Source organism: Pyricularia pennisetigena (genome assembly GCF_004337985.1).
Source record: "Pyricularia pennisetigena strain Br36 chromosome Unknown Pyricularia_pennisetigena_Br36_Scf_13, whole genome shotgun sequence".
NCBI classification, from domain to species: domain Eukaryota; kingdom Fungi; phylum Ascomycota; class Sordariomycetes; order Magnaporthales; family Pyriculariaceae; genus Pyricularia; species Pyricularia pennisetigena.
In genome coordinates this window covers 42,378-66,035 of record NW_021940925.1, presented here as the reverse complement: position 1 = coordinate 66,035, position 23,658 = coordinate 42,378, and the positions used below count along the sequence as shown (strand labels likewise).

At 47.8% G+C, this 23,658-nt stretch overlaps 2 protein-coding genes across 2 annotated transcripts; one reads left to right on the top strand and one right to left on the bottom strand.

Moving 5' to 3' along the window:
• Window positions 1–11: 11 nt before the first annotated feature.
• Window positions 12–8,539, bottom strand: PpBr36_11067 (uncharacterized protein; the record flags this gene model as incomplete). The annotated part of the gene is made up of 4 exons (XM_029898171.1): window positions 12–544; window positions 7,318–7,687; window positions 7,787–7,974; window positions 8,074–8,539. The coding sequence occupies 4 exons, from the start codon at window positions 8,537–8,539 to the stop codon at window positions 12–14; spliced, it is 1,557 nt and encodes a 518-aa protein (XP_029743484.1).
• Window positions 8,540–8,623: 84 nt separating this feature from the next.
• Window positions 8,624–9,748, top strand: PpBr36_11066 (uncharacterized protein; the record flags this gene model as incomplete). Its single annotated transcript, XM_029898170.1, has 3 exons — window positions 8,624–8,967; window positions 9,060–9,542; window positions 9,616–9,748. The coding sequence occupies 3 exons, from the start codon at window positions 8,624–8,626 to the stop codon at window positions 9,746–9,748; spliced, it is 960 nt and encodes a 319-aa protein (XP_029743483.1).
• Window positions 9,749–23,658: the final 13,910 nt, after the last annotated feature.

The window sequence follows — 23,658 nt, the reverse complement described above, 5'->3', positions numbered from 1 at the left end:
GTGCGCGAGCATTAGCTCCGTCCGACATTCGCGGTGACAGCAGATGGGAGTGCTTCGATAGGAGGAATCTCCGACGTGGCGGTGAGCTCGTGGATGGAGTTGAGCGCGTTTCTGTTCCTGTTGGAAGCACTAGAAGCCATGGATCTGCTGGCCTCCGAGTTGATCGGGATGTTCATGACCTCGAGAAGCTCGCTGGAAGTCCTCTCGTGAGTCGCACCGATGTCGGACGGTCTGCGCTTACCCCAACGCATGATGTCAGCACCATCGAGACCCTGGAGGACGAACGACCCCGCGAGGTCGGATGTGTTCTTGTCAACCATGCGGGACAGATGTCCGATACGTGCATGGTAGCCCTTCCCGTCGACGCCGTCGTTGCAGTTGGGGCAGAAGAGAAGCCTCGCCATCACGATCGACGAATCGATGCCGTTACCAGTGTGCTTGGTCACCCACTCGCGCGAGAATGGTGTGATCTCACTGTTGTCGCGATTGTGCAACTCCGCAAACTTGTCATACTCCTCGCACTCCTGTACGGTTCTCTTCGAATCTTTTTCAGGCACTTGACGCAGATCCCGACTCCGTACTTGCACATGATTGCTACTGAGGTTGCGTTCTTGTTTCTGCTGTGCTGAAGTTGGTACTCCTATATCCTTCGGACATGTGCATCCCTACATCATCCTCCACCATTCATGGGTCAGACCCACCTTTGTTAGCGATTCACACCCAAACACACCAATAAGCTTAACAGCTGAAGAATTTTCGCCCTCCGGGCGCCGGTCGTCATGGCCTCACCAGAGGTCTCAAACCGCCGCGCGCGCCCGCAAAGCACGCCGCAGGCTTTGCCGCAGGGCCAGGCCGAGTCGGAACACGTATCTCTCGACACGCGCACCGCTAACGCGCCTGAGCCGGCCGGCCGCGGAAGGTACTCCAGCCTCCCGGCCCTGGCCATCAAAACACTGCAGCAGGAGTTGGAAAACGTGGAAACAGTCGGCAGCTGGCTCGAAGAGGTCTTTGCAGCCAAGCTCGAAAGTTTACAGGCCCCGGAGGACGCCGCGCTTAGGAGAATTGTTCTTGAACTTGACGATGTGATCAGCGGCTGGTTCCTCAGTCGCACCCTCCCTGAAAAAGAGCGCTCGCGCTCCCCGTCGCGTTCGCCGACCAGTTCCAGCGAAAGGCGCAGCATCTTAATTACAAGGACGGGCACGGCGTCGTCGGCCTCTAAAGGCAGAGGCACGCCCACTAACAAATCGGTCACATGGGCCGAGCGAGCCGCCACGCCACCAGCGGCGGCCCCAACGCGAATTTTAACCCCGGCCACGCGCTCGTACCCGATACGTACGATGCCCGGCAATGCACCTGACAGCTCCGCAGCTCCCTCCCAATCGGGCCGGGACCGCTCCCAAGCCCCGAAACGTTTGACAGAACAACCGTCCAACCGCATCCTGATCCGCGTAAATGACAAACTGCGGATGGTGACGAGGGAGCCATACGCGGTAACGACCAAATTGGCCGAATTGGTTTCAGTGCCACACAGTGAAATCCCAAACGCCAAGCGCATCCCCACGGGCTGGGGTGTTACGGTGGCCTCTGAGGAAACACGGCAAAAGCTCCTTAACCCCAGCGCGGTCAAGGCCATTATGGACGCATTGGACGCGCGGGAAGTCACTGTCCCGACAACCTGGCACACATACGCCGTCTCTGGAGTGCCCCGAACGCTCAATTGCCTGGACGGAAGAAAGGACGTACATGATGTAATCCAGGAGGAGATTACCGTGGCAGCAGGCCAGCAGCCAATTAACTGGCATATTTCCAAACATGGCTACGACCCGCATACGGCTGAGGGCACGTGGATAGTGTCCTTCCTTCAACCCGCAAAGCCTTTTCAGCTTTTCGGAGTGTCGAAACGTGCGCGGAAGGTTGAAAAATCACGCAAAATTACACACCACCACGATGGTTGCCAGGGATATTGCGAAATACGTCGCTGCGTACGGCAAGCGCGTTGCGGCATATGCGGTGAAGCAAAACATGCGACAGAGGAAGAGCCGTGCAAGGCAGCCCCCAAATGCGTTAACTGCCACGGCCATTTCCCATCCGGACATGAAAACTGCCCTGCCCGACCTTTGGTGGTAAATGGGAAGCTTGAACGACCTTCACAGCGTAAACTAAAGGGGATCCGCAGAATCGGACGTGCCAACCGTGCCGCGATTATCAACGACCGGGCTGAGACGGCCCGCCGAGAACCAGCACCTGCAATCCCGGTCCTAAGCACTTCATCGCAGCATTCGCAAACCTCGAGCTCCCGATCGAGCACTTCAAATAAAAGAGCGCGGCCATGCGAGGCGGCAGGGGCGGACATCCGCAACTTCCTGCAGGCTGAACAGGAACGCGTGCACGACGAAATCGTTTGGGCAGCCGAAATGGAGGAGGACGCAGCGGCTGCCGAACCTTGCCCCGCTGATGTGACAAACTTGGAAGCAACCCATCGATTGATATGACGAAATATTCGCTCGGCAACATGCAGCGGGAACGCCTCGACGTAGTTTGGGCCAACGTAGGCAAAAGGATGGGTGTGCATCTGAGCCTATTGGAGTTATGCCACCAGAGGGAAGTGGACCTGGTTAACGTCCAAGAGCCATGGTGCGGGCTAAATACGACTACACAAACGCACCCGGGCTATGATGTCTTTGCGCCAGTGGACGAATGGCACGCCAACACTTACGAAGCCATGACTGGGCTCCGGCCCCGGGTGCTCACCTACGTAAAAAAGGGGGCCGCCCTAAGGGCCGTACAACGACGCTTGCCGCAGGGCCAAAATACGCGGGACGTACTCTGGCTCGAAATTAACGGAATACTGTTTATTAACGTATATAGGGCTGCAGGTACTAACGCCGCGCTGGAAATGGTATGCAATACCGTGCCAAATGGACCCACGGTGCTAGGCGGCGATTTCAACGTAGCGGCTGCTGCATACCAGCCAGGCCGCACAGACGCACGCGGAGGGGATCAACTGACGGCATGGGCGCAAGCCCAGGGCATGCGTTTTACAGGAAATATCGGCGTGCCCACCCACCGCGACGGGGGTTTATTGGATATGGTTTTTTCCAACCTCCCCAGCACAGTAACTGTGGTTGACAGCAGTTTTTACACAGGCTCCGACCACGAATCTCTTTATACCACGCTGCGGACGCGCGGCGCCCCGCGCCCGGAGGCGGTCAACGTCTCGGTTAGGGACGACCGGCTACCAAAGTTCGCGGAGCTACTTGCTTTTGGCATGCAAGATATGCCGGACCCGGGATCCGCGGCCGATGGTTACGCATTGGACGCGTGGGTAGCTGAATTTACAATTTTATGGGAGCAAGTAACGTGGGTCGTGGGCACGCCGGCGGGAAAAAGGGGCAGATCGGCTCCTTGGTGGACCGAAAACTGCCAACGGCTCTGGACCGAATTTCAGCGGGTTAAACGGAGCGCTGTAAATAGGACAGACGCCTCTGCCGAGGAGAAAGCTTACACGAAAGGGGTGCGGGCCGCGAAGCGGGAGTATTGGAGGCACCGGATTGACCAATTGCGCGACGATAAGGATTTGTGGAACATGGTGGGCTGGCTGGGAGCCGGACCACGCCTCCGGTCCCCGCCGCTGGTTATTAACGGCGAGCAAGTGAGCGAGCCCTTAGCAAAAGCGGAGGCACTGCAACGGGAGGTGCTTGGCCGATTTTCGGCGGAGGATGACCTGCAGGGAGACCCTTTGGAGGCCTGGTCGCCGGACGAGGCTAAAATCCCTTGGGACACCCAGATTAGTGCGGAAGAGGCGGAGCGCTCCTGCATTGGGGTCACGAGCACGTCCCCGGGCATCGACGGAATTACCGTCCGGCTACTAAAAGCCGGATGGGCTTCGTTGGCCGAGCCGGTGCGCAGGCTCTACCAACGTTGCCTGGAACTCGGGCATTTCCCAGCGCCTTGGAAGAAGGCCGAAGTCGCGATGCTACCGAAAACGGGGAAAAAAGACCGGAGCAACGTTCGATCTTGGCGGCCTATAGCCCTCCTCTCCTGTATCGGAAAAGGCCTCGAAAGGCTCGTTGCACGCCGGATAGCGTGGGCCATACACGGCAACGGGCTCCTTAGCTGCACCCACGGCGGTGCCCTACCCAAGCGATCGGCGACGGATCTGGTTTGTGCCCTCGCCCACGATATCGAGCAGGCTTTAGCTCGCGGGGAGGAAGTTACCCTTGTCGCATGCGACGTCCAAGGCGCCTTCGACGCCCTCCTCCATGGGCGATTAATACGGAAAATGCGGAGCCTCGGGTTCAGTAAAATGCTCCTCAGGTTCGTGATTAACTTCTTAAACGGCCGCCAGGCCCGAGTCCGGCTGGAGGGTACGACCACGGGCTTTAGGCGGCTTGGGTGCGGCACCCCGCAAGGGTCTCCCCTTTCCCCGATCCTATATATGCTGTATTTGGCGTACCTCGTTAAAAACGGTGCGGAGTGGCGATTGGCATACGCAGACGACGTGCTCACATGGAAATCGTCACGCTCGTTGGAGGAGAACGTACGTTGGCTGGAAAATAAACTCCGGGATATGCACGAAATTGCGGCGGAAGAGAAGATCCATTTCGCAGCGGAAAAGACAGAGGTGATTCACATCACTAAGAAAAGACACGGTCGCAACCCGGAAATCCGGATTAATGGTAGAACGGTTACCCCGGTCCAACTGCCGGGCGGCCGACGCGGACAAAGCGCCTCCGGGGCCGAGCGGTACCCGGGCATGCGTTGGCTTGGTTTTTGGTTCAGCCGGCGGCTGGACGGGCGCCGCCACGTGGCCGAAAGGGCTGCCAAAGCAATGGCGGTCGCTGCCCACCTCAAAGGCTTTGGGGCAGTAAGATACGGACCGCCTGCGGCTGCACTTCGCAAGGCAGCGGTGGCATGCGTGGGTTCCTCGGCCACCTACGCAGCCGAGGCATGGTACAACCCAGCGCACAAGCAAAGAGGACTCCTCAAAGCACTGAACAAACCGCTGGTCTTAGCGGCACGGGCAATCCTCCCGGCGTATAAAACCACCCCCTCGTCCACTGTCCTCAGGGACGCAGGACTACCCTCGGCCCGCGTCGCGCTGGCCCACACCCGCCTGAAATACGGCGCCCGACTGAGGCTCGCGGACAAGGGGCACCCCCTTGTCAGCCGCCTGCGTGAAACACCTCGTGCCCGCAACCCAGGCCAGCCGGCCACGACCCTGCAAACGGCTGCACAACTCCTCCCGCGGATCCGGAGATTAGAGTTGCGCGCACCTCGCAATGCCCCGGATTCTCGCACTGACCCCACCGGAGGAGTCCCAAAAGAGGAAGCGGCGCGCCGCTTTATCGAATGGCTGGACATGGTATCACCTGACGATATCGTGGTATATACGGATGGTTCGGAAAAACACGAAAATAACTGCGTCCAAATAGGGTACGGATGGGCCGTTTTTAGGGCGGGCCTGGAATTTGCTGCAGGCTCCGCATCTATTACGCCGGAAAGCCACGTTTTCGACGCCGAGGCGATTGGCGCCCTAAGAGGGCTACAGGCGGCAGCCAGGGCCCAGCCAGGCGCCCGGATCTGGATTTGTGTGGACAGCACCTCGGTTATTTGGGGTCTTAGAGGCGACGCGCCGCGTTCGTCCCAATGGGCCTTTTTGGAATTCCATAACCTTGTCGATTTACTTCGAAAACAAGGCACCGAGGTTCGGGTCCGCTGGTGCCCTGGGCACCAGGGAATCCCGGGAAACGACCGGGCTGACGAGCTGGCCAAGGCCGGCTCCGCCGGACCGCCGGACCCAGACCCGAGGGCTCAGCAAACCACGTATAGCGGTGCCGGCACGGTCCTCAGAGCCATTCTTTCGAATACAGAAAAGGACTGGTGGCGTAAAGAACTCTGTGAACGGTCCCCCGCATATAGGGAATGGAAACTCCAATACACACCGAGAAAGGAGCCCGAGGAACTGCGTTTGCCAAGACCCCTACTGGGCCATTATTTGGCCATGAGGACCGGCCACGGCGATTTCAAAGCCTACCATGACCGTTTCAACCACCAGGATGCAAACACCTCGTGTGCCTGGTGCTGGAAGCGGACCTCCCCTGAGCACCCGGTGCACTGCCGCTATTCGCGGGCGGTGTGGAGAAACTGGCCGTGGCCTGATGACGACCGGCCGGTCGGGCCGCCAAACCGCGCCCAACGCCGCAAATTCTTCCAGATAAGCTTCGGGCAACCGAAAAGCTTTGAGGCGTTTTCGATAGCCACCAACTACTTCAGCGCCCGCCCCAGAGCGGCCCGCCAGCGCCCCGCGCGTCACGAACGCACTTTACGCCTAGGGACACCGATCGTAAGCGACTCGAACTCAGACGAGGAATAGACTTATTGCCTTTTCACCCATACTCCACGGCACAAGCCGTCAGACGAACCCTCCGTGCACCTTAGGCACGGGGTCGCGTCAGTGAACTATCCCCCTAAGCAGGACCGGGCCCGAACCCGGTCAGGCACGATCCGCCTCTGCCCTCCTTGTTTTCCCCCTGTGTAAATAAAGAAGATAGAACGCGCGCCGAGATACCCCTCGGGAGGTTGCTAACGGCCGGCTAACAAGCCGGGCCGAGCCCGGCGTTAAATAATACTACTACTACTACTACTACTACTACATGTGCATCCCTAACTAGTACGTGTACGCAGTCTTCCTGTGATGGCGGTGCCGTTTCGGTTTTCGTAGTCATTTAGTAGCTGGTTGCGGTCGACGTGTTGGTGATAGTACATGTGCGTGCGCGCGGCGTTGGTAGGAATTGCGGACCCCATCGATAATGATAATGCGCTCATGTTACCTATCGCAATCGAGGGCAGGACAAAGTTGATGTCCATCGACATGGATATGCCTGGGTACTTGGACTCGTCTCTTATCACCTTCTTGATCCACCTAATGTCCGAACACGTCACCGACGAGTACCAGTCGATACCGAGCGAATAGATCATAGATCGTGGATATCGTGTCGGTATCCATAATTGAAGCGACGTTCGCAGACAGGAACAATATCAAAAAAGATGCGGCTATCCTCTCGGCCGGTGACAGGTCGACGGAATCGATCGTCTCTACCATTGACACCAACATGACGGACTTCGTGAGTGGGCTCATTCCCGAGCACACAGTCTGCAGCGCTGACAAGTTCGTGCACAGTTCGTCTCTCGAAATCGCGTCGTCCACCGTAGCCATGGTGGGACTGGGAAACCCATTTGAATTCGACAGCGTATAGCAGGCCATTAACTCCTTTAGCAGCGACTCCATTTCCGACATAGTAGCCCCAGACGCACCGTGCTTCGAGGTGTTTATCCCGCTCTGGTACATTATCTTGGTCAGCTTCGTCATGGCGGATGAGCATAGAACAGGCGATGTGCCAGGGGGTACTGCCACGATAGGGAGGAGAGGCGCGGACGGAGATGCTACTGTGAACATTGAGTTCGTGGTGGACACGGTCGTGCCGAGCATCATTCCCATCCTTATAGCGCCGTAGGGCCCTGCGACACCGAACCTTCCCATTATCGTGTTGACTTTCCCGGCTTTAGATCTCTCCACGAACGAGGCCCAATACGGGGTGCTCTTCATGGTTGCGTACATCGCCTTCCACGATCTCTGCTTCAGCATCAGGGAGTCGTACATCTCGCCACCGCCGTGCGTGGACATCTAATCGAACGTCATCGTGCTGTACATCACTGGGTCTACGTAGTGGTTGGCAGGTTGCTCTGGTGTGTGAGCCTCGACCGAGTCTGCTATGCACCGTACCCCCGACGAATACCACACCCTTTTCCAATGGGATTCGAGTTCCGCTATAAATGCGTCCGTCGCCGGGAGTATGAACCACCCCTTATCGCTATTAAAGTCCGCGTTGTTAAGCTTGCACGTCTCCAGGGGTATCCTGACGGATAAGGTATCCTCGTCCGTTATCCTTACCTTCACAGGAAGGGCACTATCTGCACCTTGTGACGGACATTTTCCGAACACAACGAAATCGCCATCTCTAATCCTTTTCATGGGGCAAACCCCACCCTGCGACACATAAATGAACTTACCTTTGTCGGCAACCTGCTTGGGAAAGTCCACGGTGCCCCATTCCATCCCGTCGCTCGGTGGTGAAAGGAGAAGCCTTATCGAGTTGGTTGGCCTGGTCCCATTGCATGCTTTGCGGAGTATCCCCTTCTTTCCGGATAACCTCCTGAAGCAGAAATCCGCCACGTCGCTCATTCCCTTGTCGCCGCTCAGCACCATCTTGTTGACGACGAACCCATCTGACTGGACTAGCTCGTCCCCTGCAGCGTACCCGTACGGTATCAAATACGTACCAATGTCCTCATCGACGGTTAGGTGTCCCTTGCACCCCTTGTGCATCCAGCACCCCCTCGATGACGAAATCTGGTCCATGGCGGCGTTCTCGGTCGCCAACTTCTCAGTGTCGATCACGGTCCACGTGCACCTCACGACTTTGGGCGACGTCGTGGTCATCCTGCCCGGTCTGATGACCCGCTTGATGCGATCCATAACGTCGGCGGTTACCCGAGCTCGGATAGTACGACGGTTCGGTCTAAACACTTGCTCGCAGCAAGCTTTACGACCAACGAGATCATGGCGTCTCCAAGCTCCGCGTCGAGATGCACAGTGTGCGGCAGATCCAAAACGGTGGACCGGGCCGACTTTGTCCACGTCAGGCTAGGACTCGACGAACCACCCGAACCACTCCTGTGCAAGTGCAAGAGTCCGATCGATATGGTGCACACGGTGCAGAACAAGTTCTCGGATGCAGCCTCGATGGTGTCGGGAGATTCGACCAGGTATATGAACACGGTCCCTCCTCCCAACGTGAACGCCGTCATAATCAAATCCCTGTCCTCGGTTCCGCTCTTGGAGGTCGAGCTGAAATCGGGTCCGGAATCGTTTCGCAGGGCCTTCGAGAAGATGACCAAGGGTGTGTTCGGAAATGCCGAGAGGCGCGAGGTGAGGAGGAGGGATGCTCCTGGTGGACGGGATTGCCTGCGAACAAAAGAGCGAAGGTGAGGGATAGATTAAGCGGCGAAAAGGTCGTGAAGGTCCCCGTCGAGGCGTACAAGATCGCGCCCGGCATCGTGCTTGCCATGTCGTACGAGCTCCCTTTCACAGGCCATATCGTGAGGTCGGAATACAAGTCCGTCATAGTCGAATTGTCCTGCGACACGGTGATGTCGAACACGAAGGTGAGGATCATAGCGAGACGATACGGGCTCCAGAAGGTGCAGGACGGCGTACACACACCCTCGTTCACCTACGCGTGCGAAGTCGAAATACTCGAGAAGACGACTCACGCCGACTTGAGGAGGATCTGTGCCGATACGATATCCGTAGTGGGATCCGTCAGCTCTATGTCGAGATTCGTCGATCAGGACGTCATATCTGCAGTTCGTCAATCGGACCATGCCGTTGTAAATGTGAACGGCATATCAGCGTACTCGGGCAAGTTCATGCTCAAGGCCGACGGTGTGAAGGTGTACGTGTTTTGCTACTTGTTCGGGTATGTCGTGACTGACACGCATCCATCGCTGAGGGTGATCACCTTCGATGAACAGGCCACCCATGTTGATCAGGAAGGTGTGGAAGGAAGCGCCGAGCGCCAGGTGTACCAAGACTTACACAATGCCCAACGACGGCCTGGTATGCGTGACGCCATTCAGGACTCTGAGGAAGAAGCAGCCCACAGTCGACCTCCTGTACGGATAAAAATATATTATTTGTTTTGAAAAACACAATAAAAGTAATCTCTGGCGGACCTTTCTGGATGTTTCTTACATGCGAGCCTGAGATAAAATAGCAAATATTTGGTTAAATTGGGTTTTACGTGAACAAAAACAACAATATTTCGTTGGATTTTAGCTCGTTTATCGCCTGCCCAAACCCAACGCCGATTTTAAAATTTATCAATTTGTTGAAATCTTTTACGGATTTTTCCACGAATTCTTTTTAGATGCATTGTACCAATAAGTGCTGTGCGCCGTTTTATATCGTTATTACGTTTTAATATTTTAAAATATTCGAATGGAAATAAAACGCTATTAAAATGTTAATATTCGTTTTATTAGGTTTTTTATATATTTTTAGCATTAATATAACGTGGTTCATCAGGACCCCGGACATATCAGGACCCCGGACACTCTTCCTGCACAATAGTACTTCCAATTTCAATTGCAACGCCAGCGTTGTTCAATTTACCTCAATGCAATCGGATATATGTACATCAGACATTTCTGCATCCTCCTGACAGGTGCGTGCATTATGTCCAGGTTTACCGCAGTTGCCGCAACGTCGTTTAGTCGCCGGCTGCGCACTACTCCCCTCCCCATTTTCATCTTTCTTTTCGTATATTAGACCATCGGCACCATTTAATTGAAGCAAATTCTGACCCTCTTGTATGGTAAATGACCCTCCTTCGCGGATACGTGTTTTTTGCGCCCTGCGCCGCTTGCTAAGCGCTTCGTTGGCCTTCCGAAGGCTGCGGTTCTCCGCTTCCAAAAGTGTGGTTCGATGAGCAATCGACTCCAACCCTTTTGCTAGCTGCTTTACAGCATTAAAAATAGGCGTTGGCGAGCTTCCCTGATGACAGCTGATTCGACTTTTAACAAGGGTAGATTGATTAACGGCTTCTGTCGGGTTGTGCGGTGTTTGAGAGACCCAGGTGTCGGTGCTGGAAAAATCAAGCTCTTTAGGTGACGGCGTCCGTAGCCTAACATCCAGCTTAGATATGACCATTTCCGGGCTATGGGGGATAATTCCCGCCCCTCGAAAGCCCCCGGCCATATTTTCTTTTGTCATTGACTTTTTGTAAGCCGCTGCAAAAGCCAAAAAGAACTCGACTTTGCTAATGCTGGTAATGTGGGCCCGGATAAAGTCGTTAATTTCTTGACCGTACGCCCGCTTAAGGACGTTGAACACTCCGACATCAAGTGGCTGGGTTAAATGAGATGAATGAGCAGGCAGGCAAAGTGGAATAATATTGTGATCTTTGCAATAGCCCTCGAATTCAGGGGATCGATGACTGCCGTGCCCATCGAGCACTAACATCCGATATACGCCTTTTGTCCGCGATTTTGTATGGTTGTCGAAATGCTGAACCCAGTCGAGGCCAGTCTCGTTGTCGGTCCATCCATTAACGGTGGGTTTGAGGCGCCACGTGTCCGGAAGACCGCCTTCTGTATACCAATTGGACAAATGGTAAACGCCTTTGACGATGATATACGGGGGAATATCGTAACCGTCGCCACTGATGCAACAAATTGCAGTTGCCCATTCTCGATTGCCAGGCTGTACTTTTTTCCTTCTTCCGCGTCTTTCGGACCCAGTTACGACCATTCCAGCGCAAATCTGGCCCATCATAAAGCCGGTTTCGTCGAAGTTGTACATGTCGCAGTCTTGGATGCCATATTTGGCCCTCATATTGGCCACCAATTGAAACCACGCGTTTAACGCGTCAGGATCTTCGCAAAAAGCTCTTTGGAAATCGTAAGCGCGAGAAAAACGCGTTTTTAATTCTGTGCGTCGTTGTACGAAGCGATAAGCCCATTGCTTGCCAACCGGTCGCGCGTCCCGCGCGGCGAGAAGATGATCGGCCATTGCGGCCACATCAGCGATCTGGGCTGGAAACCCTCGGGAATCTAGGTCCAATATATACTGGACAACTACTTCCTCTTCCCTTTCCGTTAGCTTTTGGTTGCCTGGCCGACGATTGGCCAAAGAAGCGATGCCGTTTATTCTGTCGTGTAGTGTCGATTTTGGGGCATTATATATTAATGCAACCTTTCGTATGCTTTTCTTTTTGCTTGATCGGAGCTCATTTAGAGCAAGAATGATTCGCGCTTCGCAATTTGATGATTCCATTACTGTTGGGGGAAAGAACACGTGTGGAAAATAAAGGATGAAACTGGGTTGAAAAATGTCCGGGGTCCTGATATGTCCGGGGTCCTGATGAACCACGTTACTCCTTTTTTGTTAGAACTTGAAATTTTATTTTAACTAGATTTCTCAATATTGAATTGTTTGCCAAAACAGGTCTTCGGTTAATTATTATGCCATTTTTTGAACGCAAATTTATGTTACTGTTAATGCGAGATTCTACAAAACGAAAAGGTTTTCCTTTTTGCCGGACATATTAGTGCGTGTTATAATTACAATACCATCGTTCAATATAATATTCGATTTAAAATAGAGCGCGGCTACATTTGGAAAAATAAAATGTTTTCTTGTTTTTAATTTCAAATCCAACCAATAAATCCTGAACAGTTTTAACGTTGGGCTCCACATCTCCGACCCCCCTAAAGTCCGGCCCCTAAAAATATCTACTCAGCCACGTCAACCCTTTGTTTTATTTTATAAATATCTAGACGAATTTTTCACTTTAGAACTTGCATTTTGAAGATTCTTGCTCCAAACTTTCCAATGAAACAGTACACTGAAAATCAGCTTCTTGCTGCCATTTCTGACATAAGAAATGGCAAATCAGTTCACAAAACCTCGCAAAAATGGGGTATTCCTCGGAGTACCCTTCACGATCGTTTAAAGGGGGCCCAGTCAATTCAACAAGCGAAAAGATTTTGTCAAAGGCTTTCACAGGAGCAGGAGACCTATTTGGCAGATTGGGTACTTGCGCAGGCCGCGTTAGGCCTTCCGCCAACGCATCAAGAACTACGCTATTTTGCGGAACGAATTCTTCAGGCCGCCGGAGAAAGAAAAAGCCTTGGGAAACATTGGGTTAGCCGTTTTATAGCCCGATATCCAATTTTGAAAACCCAAAGGCCCCGGCGAATAGAAAATGCCCGGGTTAATGGGGCTACAACCGAGGTAATTAAATCTTGGTGGTCCTATTTGAAAAATCCCGTTATCGATACTATAAAACCGGCCAACCGTTGGAATATGGACGAAACAGGTATAATGGAAGGCAAAGGATCTAATGGCCTGGTGTTAGGGCGTAATAAAATCCGGCCATTACAGCGAAAAGAGCCTGGAACGCGGGGTTGGACGAGCATAATCGAATGTGTATCAGCTACGGGGGCTGTTATACCTCCCCTCGTTATATTTAAGGGGAAAAACGTACAGCAACAATGGTTTCCAGCTGATTTAAGTCCTTTCGATACCTGGCAATTTCATGCAACAGAAAACGGGTGGACAAATAATGAAACAGGTATCGAATGGTTAAAAAAGGTGTTTATTCCAAATACCCAACCTTTAACTCCTGAAAAGCGTTTATTAGTTCTCGACGGCCACGGATCACACGTCAGCGACGAGTTTATGCTTGTTTGCCTCCAAAATAATATTCAGCTTTTATATTTACCTCCTCATTCGTCGCACGTTCTTCAACCGTTGGATTTATCGGTTTTTGGGCCGTTAAAGGAAGCTTATCGACGTCACCTGGGATTTGTAAACCAGTTTTGCTGTTCAACGGTTGTTGGGAAACGAAACTTTCTACTTTGCTATCGAAAAGCCAGATCAAAAGCATTTATAGCAAAAACCATTCAATCTGGTTGGCGTACGACGGGGTTATGGCCGGTGAACTTGGCAAAACCACTTTTAAACCCGTTTTTATTAGAAAATAGCAACGCCAACGTCGAAAAAGGTAGAAATAACGGCTTCCAAAGGGATAAAACACCGGAAAGCCCAAACCAAAAAATTAACGACCAATCTTTACTTATTTGGAAAACCCCTAAAACGACCCGAGATATTCGACTTCAACTACAGGAAATTTCCCGGTCCGAAAAAAGTAACGCCACTTCACGGCTTTTGTTTGCAAAAGTCCAAAAAAGCTTCGAAACCAAGGATATCTTATTGGCTGAAGCTCAGCAAAAAATCAGTTTGTTAAAAGCAAAATTGGAGGCGGTACGGCCGGTCAAAAGGAAAAGGGTAATTCCGGATCCCAACGAGCTTTTGGTCAGCAAAAAAAACGTTTATGAAGCACAGGAAAATAATAGGGACTGTTTAGAGGATTTGAACGATGGAGAAGAGGTTAGCGAACCGGGAGAGCCTGACAATGATTGTATTATTGTGCGTTGATAGGTTTACATTTAAATCGGTTTATAAAAGGGGTATTTCGTCGTTACATTTTTCAAGGGGGCCGGACTTTAGGGGGGTCGGAGATGTGGAGCCCAACGTTATACTTAGTGGATATTTATTCTTTTGCGTCGTCGTGGGAAAAAGTCGTTAATCATTTTCCTGTTAAAATGCAATCCGCAATTGTTTCGAAAACATTTTGCCCAAAAGACTTTTAAATCTTTGGGATATTTAATTTCCAAAATAGGGTGGTTTCTGAAAATTGGATTAATTGGTCCTATGGGGAGTTATATCTGTATTTGAAATAACATTCCGGGGAATTCCATTAATTGGTGGCCTCGGTATAATTCGATAAGTTTTTTTTTCATAAATATGAGAATTATTTTCCTTTACTATATTATATAAGTTTACAGGTATAACCTTCTTGCGTAAAATTCGTTTTTTAATTTGTTGTTGGATTCGTTTAATAGGATATATTAAACTTTTCAGATACGGTGGGCTTATTCCAAAAGTGTTAGTCTCAGTTTTGTTAAAATATTTAATTCCCTAGGTTCAAGTAATTTGGCGGTTTATTTACGTAAGTATTCTGGTAGTTTAATTTTAATAAATACGCGGTTTCCTACTATTAGGGTCCGGGTGTTCCTAAATTTTTGCGGGTATTAGGCTGCATCTATTTTTGCGTTATTATAAGTTATATAATTATCGTCGTAATGTATAATCCAATTTCTTAGTTTATATTAATCCGGTTATATTTATTAGTAACTGGTGGCGTTTAATCCTCGTAATTTCCTGGATTCGGGTCGGGGGTATTATCTTGGTATCCGGTTATAAAATCGGGATATCAGTTTAAAACGTTTCTGGGATACAATTTGGCGATATATCCCGGCTTATTACATTTAAAACATTTACCGTCTTTGGAGTTTTTGCGAAGTTTTTTATATTTTATCGCGTTAAAGTCCATAAATCCGCTATATATTCCGTAAAAAATATTACATTTACGAAATGGTTTGAGGTATTAATATTTGCGTCCTATATTAATTTGTCGCAAAATTGGGCCTTATACGCTGCGTTTTTCGCGTCGTTCCAATTTTCGTTAATAAAATCGGTTGTCGATTTTAACCGCGAATTCCATATATTCTGCTGGTATATTGGGTCGTTTTTTTTTTAAAATTCGTTTTTAACCTTTTCCTTAAATCCCGCATAAAAATGTGCTATTAAAGCTTCGGGGCCCTATAATAATTTAGCGGTAATTTGTCGAAACTTACTAATATATTTGGATACCGTTTTGGATTAGGTAAAGGGCACTAATTTACGTTTAACCGTGCGTTCCTCGTTTGGGTTACTGAATATTTCTTTAAAACATTTTTCGAAATTTTCGTAATCGTCGAAAATGCGGTCAATTTTAATTTTACGGTTTCTTTCCTTATCGTAGTCCAAATAATTGTGAACATGGCTAGCGCAGGGCTGATTTTATTAGCTACCCTGCATTATCCTATAACGGCTGGGACGGGTTAATTCTATCAGTCACCCTCCATCGAATAAATAAATAAATAACAAATAAAACGTATACGCGTTAATACACAAAGCTTTATATATCACGTCTTTGTTCATAGTTTCAACAATAAAACAAATACGTTATGTATAATCTAGCTTAGTGGTATAGCTCATCTACCATAATCTGTATCATATATACGTTGTTGAAGTGCGTGGGTTCGAATCCCGTTGTGGTCACAGATTTTCTGTGCATGCATAAGCACAATAGGCCGTTAGGCTCAATAGGTCGGCAGGTTAATCACATGAATAAGGCCAAGTCACGGGACGTGACCCCGCATTCCGGACATCCGGATCGAAAATCTGCACCTACGGATTCCAACACGTAATTCACAACTTAGCCTTAGATTTATCATCTTTGTTATTTTCCATAACCTTCATCGATTTAACGATTCAACGAATCGATTATGCAACAATATATTATCTCTATTACCCGCTAATAGACGGTTATCTGCCATTTCAACGCTCCATCAGCCTTATACGTGATCCACTTTTGCCCGCGTTTAAGATTAAGCTTATTCTATCTCGTAACCTCCTCACAATAATTTCGTGGGGTTCGTTCGAACCAGGCGAACGCATTGCTTTTTAGCAACTAAATTGCGTATATAACCTTATTTGCGTTATTATCGAAATTATCCTCGTTAAAATGAAAATAAGCCCCGGCTTCTGTAGAAGATTCCTGCAAAATACCTATAATACCATTATAAAATAATGGTAAAAAGTATTTAATATAATTCTTATTAATTCAATTAATTTGTTCGGTTATTCGTTCCTGGAAATGTCGATTTTCCGCCTGGAACGTCGCGACTATTTAACGTAAGGCGTCAGCGTTGGCAGGAGCAATAATGGTGAAAGGGGTTTAAGGGGTGGTTTTGTTGGAAAATATCGTTTCGGCGATCCTATTCGGTATATTTTAAGGTTAAATATTAAATAGGAGCAGTTAAAGTTCTACCACCAAGGTATCGGGTAACCTGTTTTTCAAATAAAATATAATGGGTTAAAACAATTGAACGATTAAATTGGGTAATTGGGATTTTCAATAATTGGGGTAAAATTATACTCGTTTTCAAATAAATTTAAAGCTTAATTAGAATATAAAATTAATTGCTGCTCAGCAATCCTAAAATCGAATTTATTTACATAGTAATAAATATAACCTTTCATAATTAGGTCATTATTCTGTGTAAATAATTATAATCTTTTTGGGGTAATTACGGCCAGAGGTGATCACTTTTTTGGTAATAACCGTGATGATTTCCGCCCGGTAATCGGGTTAGGGTTCCTTATTTTATCGTTACGTGACCCTGTGTGTTTTAGTCCTTGTTCGTGTTTCGAGGTTCCCGCTAAATCCCGCCTGGGTTCTAACACTCCTCTCCTGCCCAATAGTGTCGGCTACAATCCTGGTCGTAACACATGCCCTGCGTTTTTCGCCAGCGTTAAAAAACCAAGTTTTTATACCTATATTATATATTTTAATTAACTTTTTTTGTTAATATAAGGTTATTTCCTCGATTAACATTTATTTGGTTTCGGGTGCGGCCCGCATATTTTCCAACGTATTAGCGGTTTGGAATTGGTTATTTTGTAATTTCAAAGTTATTTTAATTTTATATCGTAAAGCGCGTTAAAGGTGTTTTTTCCTTATTCTTTTGCTTTTAGGCAACGCGTTACTGTAAAACAATCGCCTCGTTGTTAACGGTTTATAAATTAAACACAACATCAACGGTATATAAACTAAAGTAATGCGCTTTAACTGTTATACGGTTTACATTATATTTGGCCCGTGAAAATCGGTTAACGGTAGGAAAAAAGTCCGGGTATCGCGGTATATTTGTTACTGCGGCGTGGCCAAGTAATTTGGCGAGCATTTTAATGCCGTTAACAGGAAATAAACATGTATTTTAAAAACCGTTTATCGTATGGCGAATTGTGGAAACCGTTGACGAGTACTGCTAAATAAGTAAGTATACATCAATTTACCGCTAAATTAACCCGGAAATCGAAAACCATTTATTTGAATTGTGGCAACGAAGTTTAACCGGGTAAAAGCCGGAATATCAGTATTTATATATTTATACAAAACCGCCTGCAACTCGTTTTTCAGGTAGCCAAACACGGATACGTCCATAGGTTACATAGAATACGTTCAATAAAACGGTAAAATAACAATTCCGCTAATAAATTTAAAATAGTAATTACATATATTCATACCAAAATAGCCGGTAAAGCCGTCGAGAAAAAACCACCTCCAAATACGATTTTTGGCCCGCCGTAAATTTAAATCAATATTATCTGTAATGTGGTTTACAAAATCGAATTTAACGTCGAAATTATAACCAAACTACTTTTTAACGTAAAAAATCCGCTCGATTGCATGGTAGCGGTTTCTAACCACAAATACCAATTAAAATGCTATATACAAATAAGTTAAATATTTCCGTTGGAAAACCCGGTTTTAAACCGCGTAAAAACAATCCCCGCAAATAAATCCAAATTAAACCAATTGCTCGTTTGCCATTTGGTAAAAATATAAAAAAAGCGGTAACGATTACCCAATAACGTTACCACCACCTATTAATGAATAATTTTTATGGTTAATTGGATCAGCGGTACGTGGTTTTTAATACCTTTTTTCGTTACGACTAATACCGGTATCCGGCTATTTCGTACACCGATCTTAATACCGTATTCGTTAACGTTCCAGGCCGTTAAAACCGTAATCCTAAACTTTACCGCACGAACCGCCGTACGGCGATACCAACTTTTTATAAAATCGATTTATTATTCCCAGTTAAAACGAGTAATTTTAACGGGTTATTATTTGGTAAATCGTAATTCCGGGTATTTTTTAAACCAGCGGCCGTACCAATTATTTTGGATTAATCCACGAAACGGTACACGTAGTCAACGTATTAAATTGGCCGCAAATATTACGTATTGTAAATCGTTTATGCACTGAATTTATCAAATTGCACAATATATTTAACGAAAATCTGATTTTTAATATTAAACAGCGTTAACGGCCGCCCGCCACGCTGTACCGATAATACAGAAATACCGTTGATGAAAAATTACGCATATATTATTAGATATTTAAATACGGGTAACCGTGCCTTTTATAAAACGCCCGGATCGATTTTGGTTCGGGTTTGCCCTCCCGCGCGATTGCCGCCCTGCTATAATAAATCTCGAAATATTTGGCGTGTAAGCGGGCGTTTAAAATAGCGGGAGATTTTGGGAACGTTATAATACGGTTTTATTTGCGGTCAATGCAATTGTGGTAATATGAAACGGGATCGCACGCGGTACGAGTTGATTTGTTAACGATTTTTTAGCTAAAAAACTAATGAGGGGTGGCTTACGGTTTGGTCGAAAATTATGGTTTTGTAACCCCCTTTTTGAGTGGGCTCACAACGCACAGCCCCCAAGTATTTACAACCTTGAAACGAATTACATTTAAGCTCCATCTTTCTTTCCTCCTTTTTTTACGTATTGGCAAACTTAAAATTCCGGGGGTTTGTAATTAAGTATTAAAATGTTCCTAGTGGAGCATAATCGAAAACTTTGCACGATTGCGAGTTGCAAAAAGATCCAGAGGCAGTTCCCCGCGTCAGAGGTTCACACACAGTGGTTCGTGTGATTAGTGTAGTGGTGCGTGGTAGCAAACTGTGAACTGAAGGCGTGTTGGGCTTCGCTTGCGCGACCTTGGAATACATTGCACATAGACCGGCAACTTCGTTGCCTCTCGCCACCAAAAATAACAAGGTACTCTCCGAGGGACGCACAGCTGATAAAGGCATCCCCAGTGGGACTGCAAAGCTGCCATTTGCAGCGTGTTTTTGTTAAGAAAAATCTTGCAACAAAGCCGTCATTACAGAAACTGCAAACAACTTCGTTGTAAATCTGCACTAACATGGAACGAAATTATGCGGAAAAACACGTTTATAATGGAGAACCAATTAAACGAAATCATAAAACTGCATTCACTAAGGTGTGCAAAACAAGAAACAGGGACCGTACCGTGGGAGACAGTGGCAGTGTGCAGTATAGACGACTATTTTGCTGGATACATGCTTCAACCCCGCTGCATTGGACGCATATATATTACGCCATCTAGTCCACTACGACCGTTTCGTTGGTATATTTCTGATTCACATCGAAGCAAGGATTACAGGAAAGGTCATGCTGTGATTAGACGCGATCAGTTCGCTCTGGCCGTGGTACGGCCGCCGACCACTGGGATACTTTTTTCCCATCCATACTGTGTTCGAAAAGTCGGGCGTATACGTGGTGCTCGTCAGCGGCCCTAATCTCGAGAATTCGCGTAACTCAGTCCTTCTCCCTGCCGGGCATGGAGGTCCCGGTATGTTGCTTGCTTCCCAACGGATTATGGCGCTTAATGGAGACCTCCTTGGCGACGCAAATAAAATCTTTATTATAGTATCTGATGCCGTTTATTTCACCACTCAAAGCACATTAGCCGTTAAAATTGAGATCGCCGGGCAAGGGGAGGTTGGCGGCAGGCTTACAAACAAAGCTGTTATACCGCTTTATTTCAATCGTTTCCTCGCGGGCTCCACGACATAATAAACATTCATCGTTATTCGTCCTTTCAAGTTTGGACTCTCTATTTGGCGCAAAATAGTGACAGCTGCCTCAGCCTTTTGTGGAACCTATTGTTCTTTTCCGCGCTGCCAGTCCGTGGCCGCTTCTGAAGTTTGGGTTTTTTGACGCTGGAGTTGATAATCGTGACTAAAACTCACCGCAGAACTCAACCTTCAGATAGTTTCCTACAGCCATAAATTCGTTTTCCTTATTGAAGCACATCAAAACTGTTGCCACCGTTTAAAATTCCAATAACATTCGCCACGAAGGCTTTGGTGCAGAATCGGTAATGACCTCCAAAAGTCGCGCCTATCGGTATCGTTAGTATGTGAGATGTTGAAAACAACCGGTGGAACATTTGGTATGTTGCCATTCGTGGGTTGTAGTGCTGTCGGCAAGGTCTTATCGGCCGAAGTTGCCTTTACGTTATTCTCCCATATAGATGCTCCTTCAGTCCCATGACTAGCATTTAAATGATCAGTCGAGTAAGAGTTATGAGTAATAACTGTAGCGCCGTCAGAACTAATAGGATCGAAGCTTGTCAAGCCCGATAAGGACATTCCGGCCGTGGAGTCGTATGGAACCGACCGATAATGACCCAGTCGGTTATTCAAGTCTTGTTTGGCAACTAATTCCATAATCCTACACATTTCTTCAATTATTTGCTTATAAACCCTGTACACTCTTGGTTCTGCCGAAGGCGGAACTCTCCATGCTAGATAGAGTTTTTGGTGGCAAGAAGAGACCACGTAGTGATAGATGGCTTAGAAGGAACCTCTAAGACAAATAACAGTTTTTTGCTCACCCCAACGAACCGAAACACAGGTGTAACACCCGGATATTGATCGTAAAAGTTAATAAGCTGCATTTCGGCATGCACCCCAAGCTGCAGACTGCAGACCTTCCTAAAGCGTGCTTCGGGGTCGCCAACGTTCCAGACAAAAGCCACCTTCGTTGCGAATTCCTGCTTGCGTTCGGCCACTACTTTGCGGAGAAACTGGCTGAACGGCCACTCGGTGTTTGGTAGCGAGAAGCGGATTTCGGGAAGGGGCGATCAACTTCTATTCGCATCGGACAGAACAATGCAGAAAAATTCCGAAGCAGGTTAGTATAAAGCCCTTAATACAACCGAGTACCTCCCAAGCTTGTAAATGCTGTTTATAAGGCGTGGTGGCTGAGAATCTGGAGCTGAAAACGCCACCTCGAGATATTTCAAGTACTCCCACTTGGCTTTCTCCGCCCACACGACGTAAGGTAAGAGCTGCGAAGGGGATAAATTTGCAGGTATGGCAGCTGCGATGGCTTTGTAGGTATTTATCCCTACAGAAAGTCTTTGGACCTTATCGGACTCGGATAAGAAAGCTAGTCGCGAGAGGACCGTTTCGGTATCCGCAATCTTTCCGGAGGTCCGTCAAATAGTAATGGATTTTGTGAATATTGAGACGAATGATTTTCTCAGAATTTCTGTCCTTTGAGCTAATTTCTAGCCTAAACATACCTCAGTCGTGGATTTTCTAAGGGACAAACACGCTATCTTACTTATCATAGCCATTTCGTTAAGGTTTGGTATTAAATTTTGAAGGCAAAGCAGCGTCGAGTTACATAGATCATCGCTGCTGGCAATATGGATTGTTGTTCCGTCGGGAGTGCCCTCCTCCAAGGTCGCGGCTGATATTTTGTCTCCATCCCTGTGCGTTGAGGCCATTAGGGCCAAAGAATCGAGAAACTTCCGCTTCAGGACATTCTCACGGGATTCGCCTGGGTCGTAGGGATTGCGATCGAGACTGTTCGCAGTAAGGCTGCCACGTACTGTGTTAAGTAGGTGAAGTAATACCGCATTTTCCATGAACCTTTTCTGTATATTGCCCGTTATCTCATGAGCAACCATTATGGCAGCATAGTAGCGCATTCGTAGAGTATTCTTAAAAAAGCCTAACAATTTCGGATTTGAAAGTCGCAGAAGCTGATATTGCGAACCCTGAGTCGCAATTGAGTGCCAAGAACCCTCGATATCCTTTCAGTTTCCCTCTGGCAAAGTGTATGTTTTATAAAAATCAAAGCTTGCGTAGCCATTCGATAAGAGTGTGTCCTCCTTTATCATTTTTCATGGAAACGTCATTTAGCATTCACAAATGCCACTAGTATGTACTAACGTGTATATATTAAGGCGTTTTGCATGCTTATTTGTAGGTGAAGTGAACTATGTAAATAAAAGTCTTATTGTTATAACCGTGCAGTTGGTCGCTGCCAGCTCGCATATTAATGTAGAATAAAGTAAATTGAAACATCGGTTTTATTATCGAAACCTTCACTTCGTGATGCAACCTTTACCTATCTGTTCGTAACACTTATAATAGATGCAACGTGGTGGAGGCAGTACCGTGCCAGTGCGGAGAAAACCCGCGTATAAGAGATTCAAAACAAATCAGCTATCGTTCGCAAAGAAATGCGAAATTGTGCTTGCATGTGAAGCTTTAATAACCAATTTCGAACTGGGCAAAATTAAATCTAAATAAATTCAACTTTCATGGTTTAAATCCTAGCTTTAGTGAATCCCGAAACGGTTACAGTTAGATTATTTTGCGTCTTCGGAAAAGAAAATCTGGTTATCGAAGAATTATGGAGTGGTTACTAAGTCGGACCCCCTGATCTCCGATCACCCCCCATCTCCGATCACCCTAAAAATCGCGATCTGAAACGACATCTCAAACAACAACCTGCTATATCGACCACTTAACTAGCTGCAAAGATACAATCAATTATATCATTGGAATCCTCAGGCTCTGGAGATTCCTCCACCACTTCCTCAATTGCACCTGCATCAGCTTGAGCCTGCTGTACTTCCCGCAATCCAACGAACGTAAAATTAGGGTCTGGATCAACCCTCTTTTTTTTCCGTGGTGCAACTACCTCCAGTTGGGCCTCCAACTCTTCAATCTTTCTTTTTGCCATTGCAAGTTCGATATCTTTAAATTCACAGCTTTTTCGGAGTTTGGAAAACAATAGCCGTTGAGTAGAGTCGCCGCCAGTTAGCTGGGTATATTGCACCAGCTGATCCGTTACCCCTTTAGATCCTTTTGGGGTTTTCCATACGATAACAGAACCGGTTTTAACCAAATCCGATATCTCTCCGGGGTTCTCTGGGGACTTCAGACGCTTGGAGTTACTATTTGGAGGTGTAATTGCTTGCTGTTGGCTGGGAACATTCCTATTTTCGAGGAGTAGGGGACTTAACAACGGTTTGGCGATATTAACCGGCCATAAACCCGTTGCATACCACCCGCTTGTAATAATTCGAATTGTAAGTGCTTTTTGGCGTGCAAACCGGTAATTTTGGAGAAAAAGCCGCTTTCCAACAACCGTTGAATTGTTGAAGTAGGCCGTAGAAGAGAACCGTCGTCGATATGCTTCCTTGAGTACCGAAAACACCGCTAAATCCA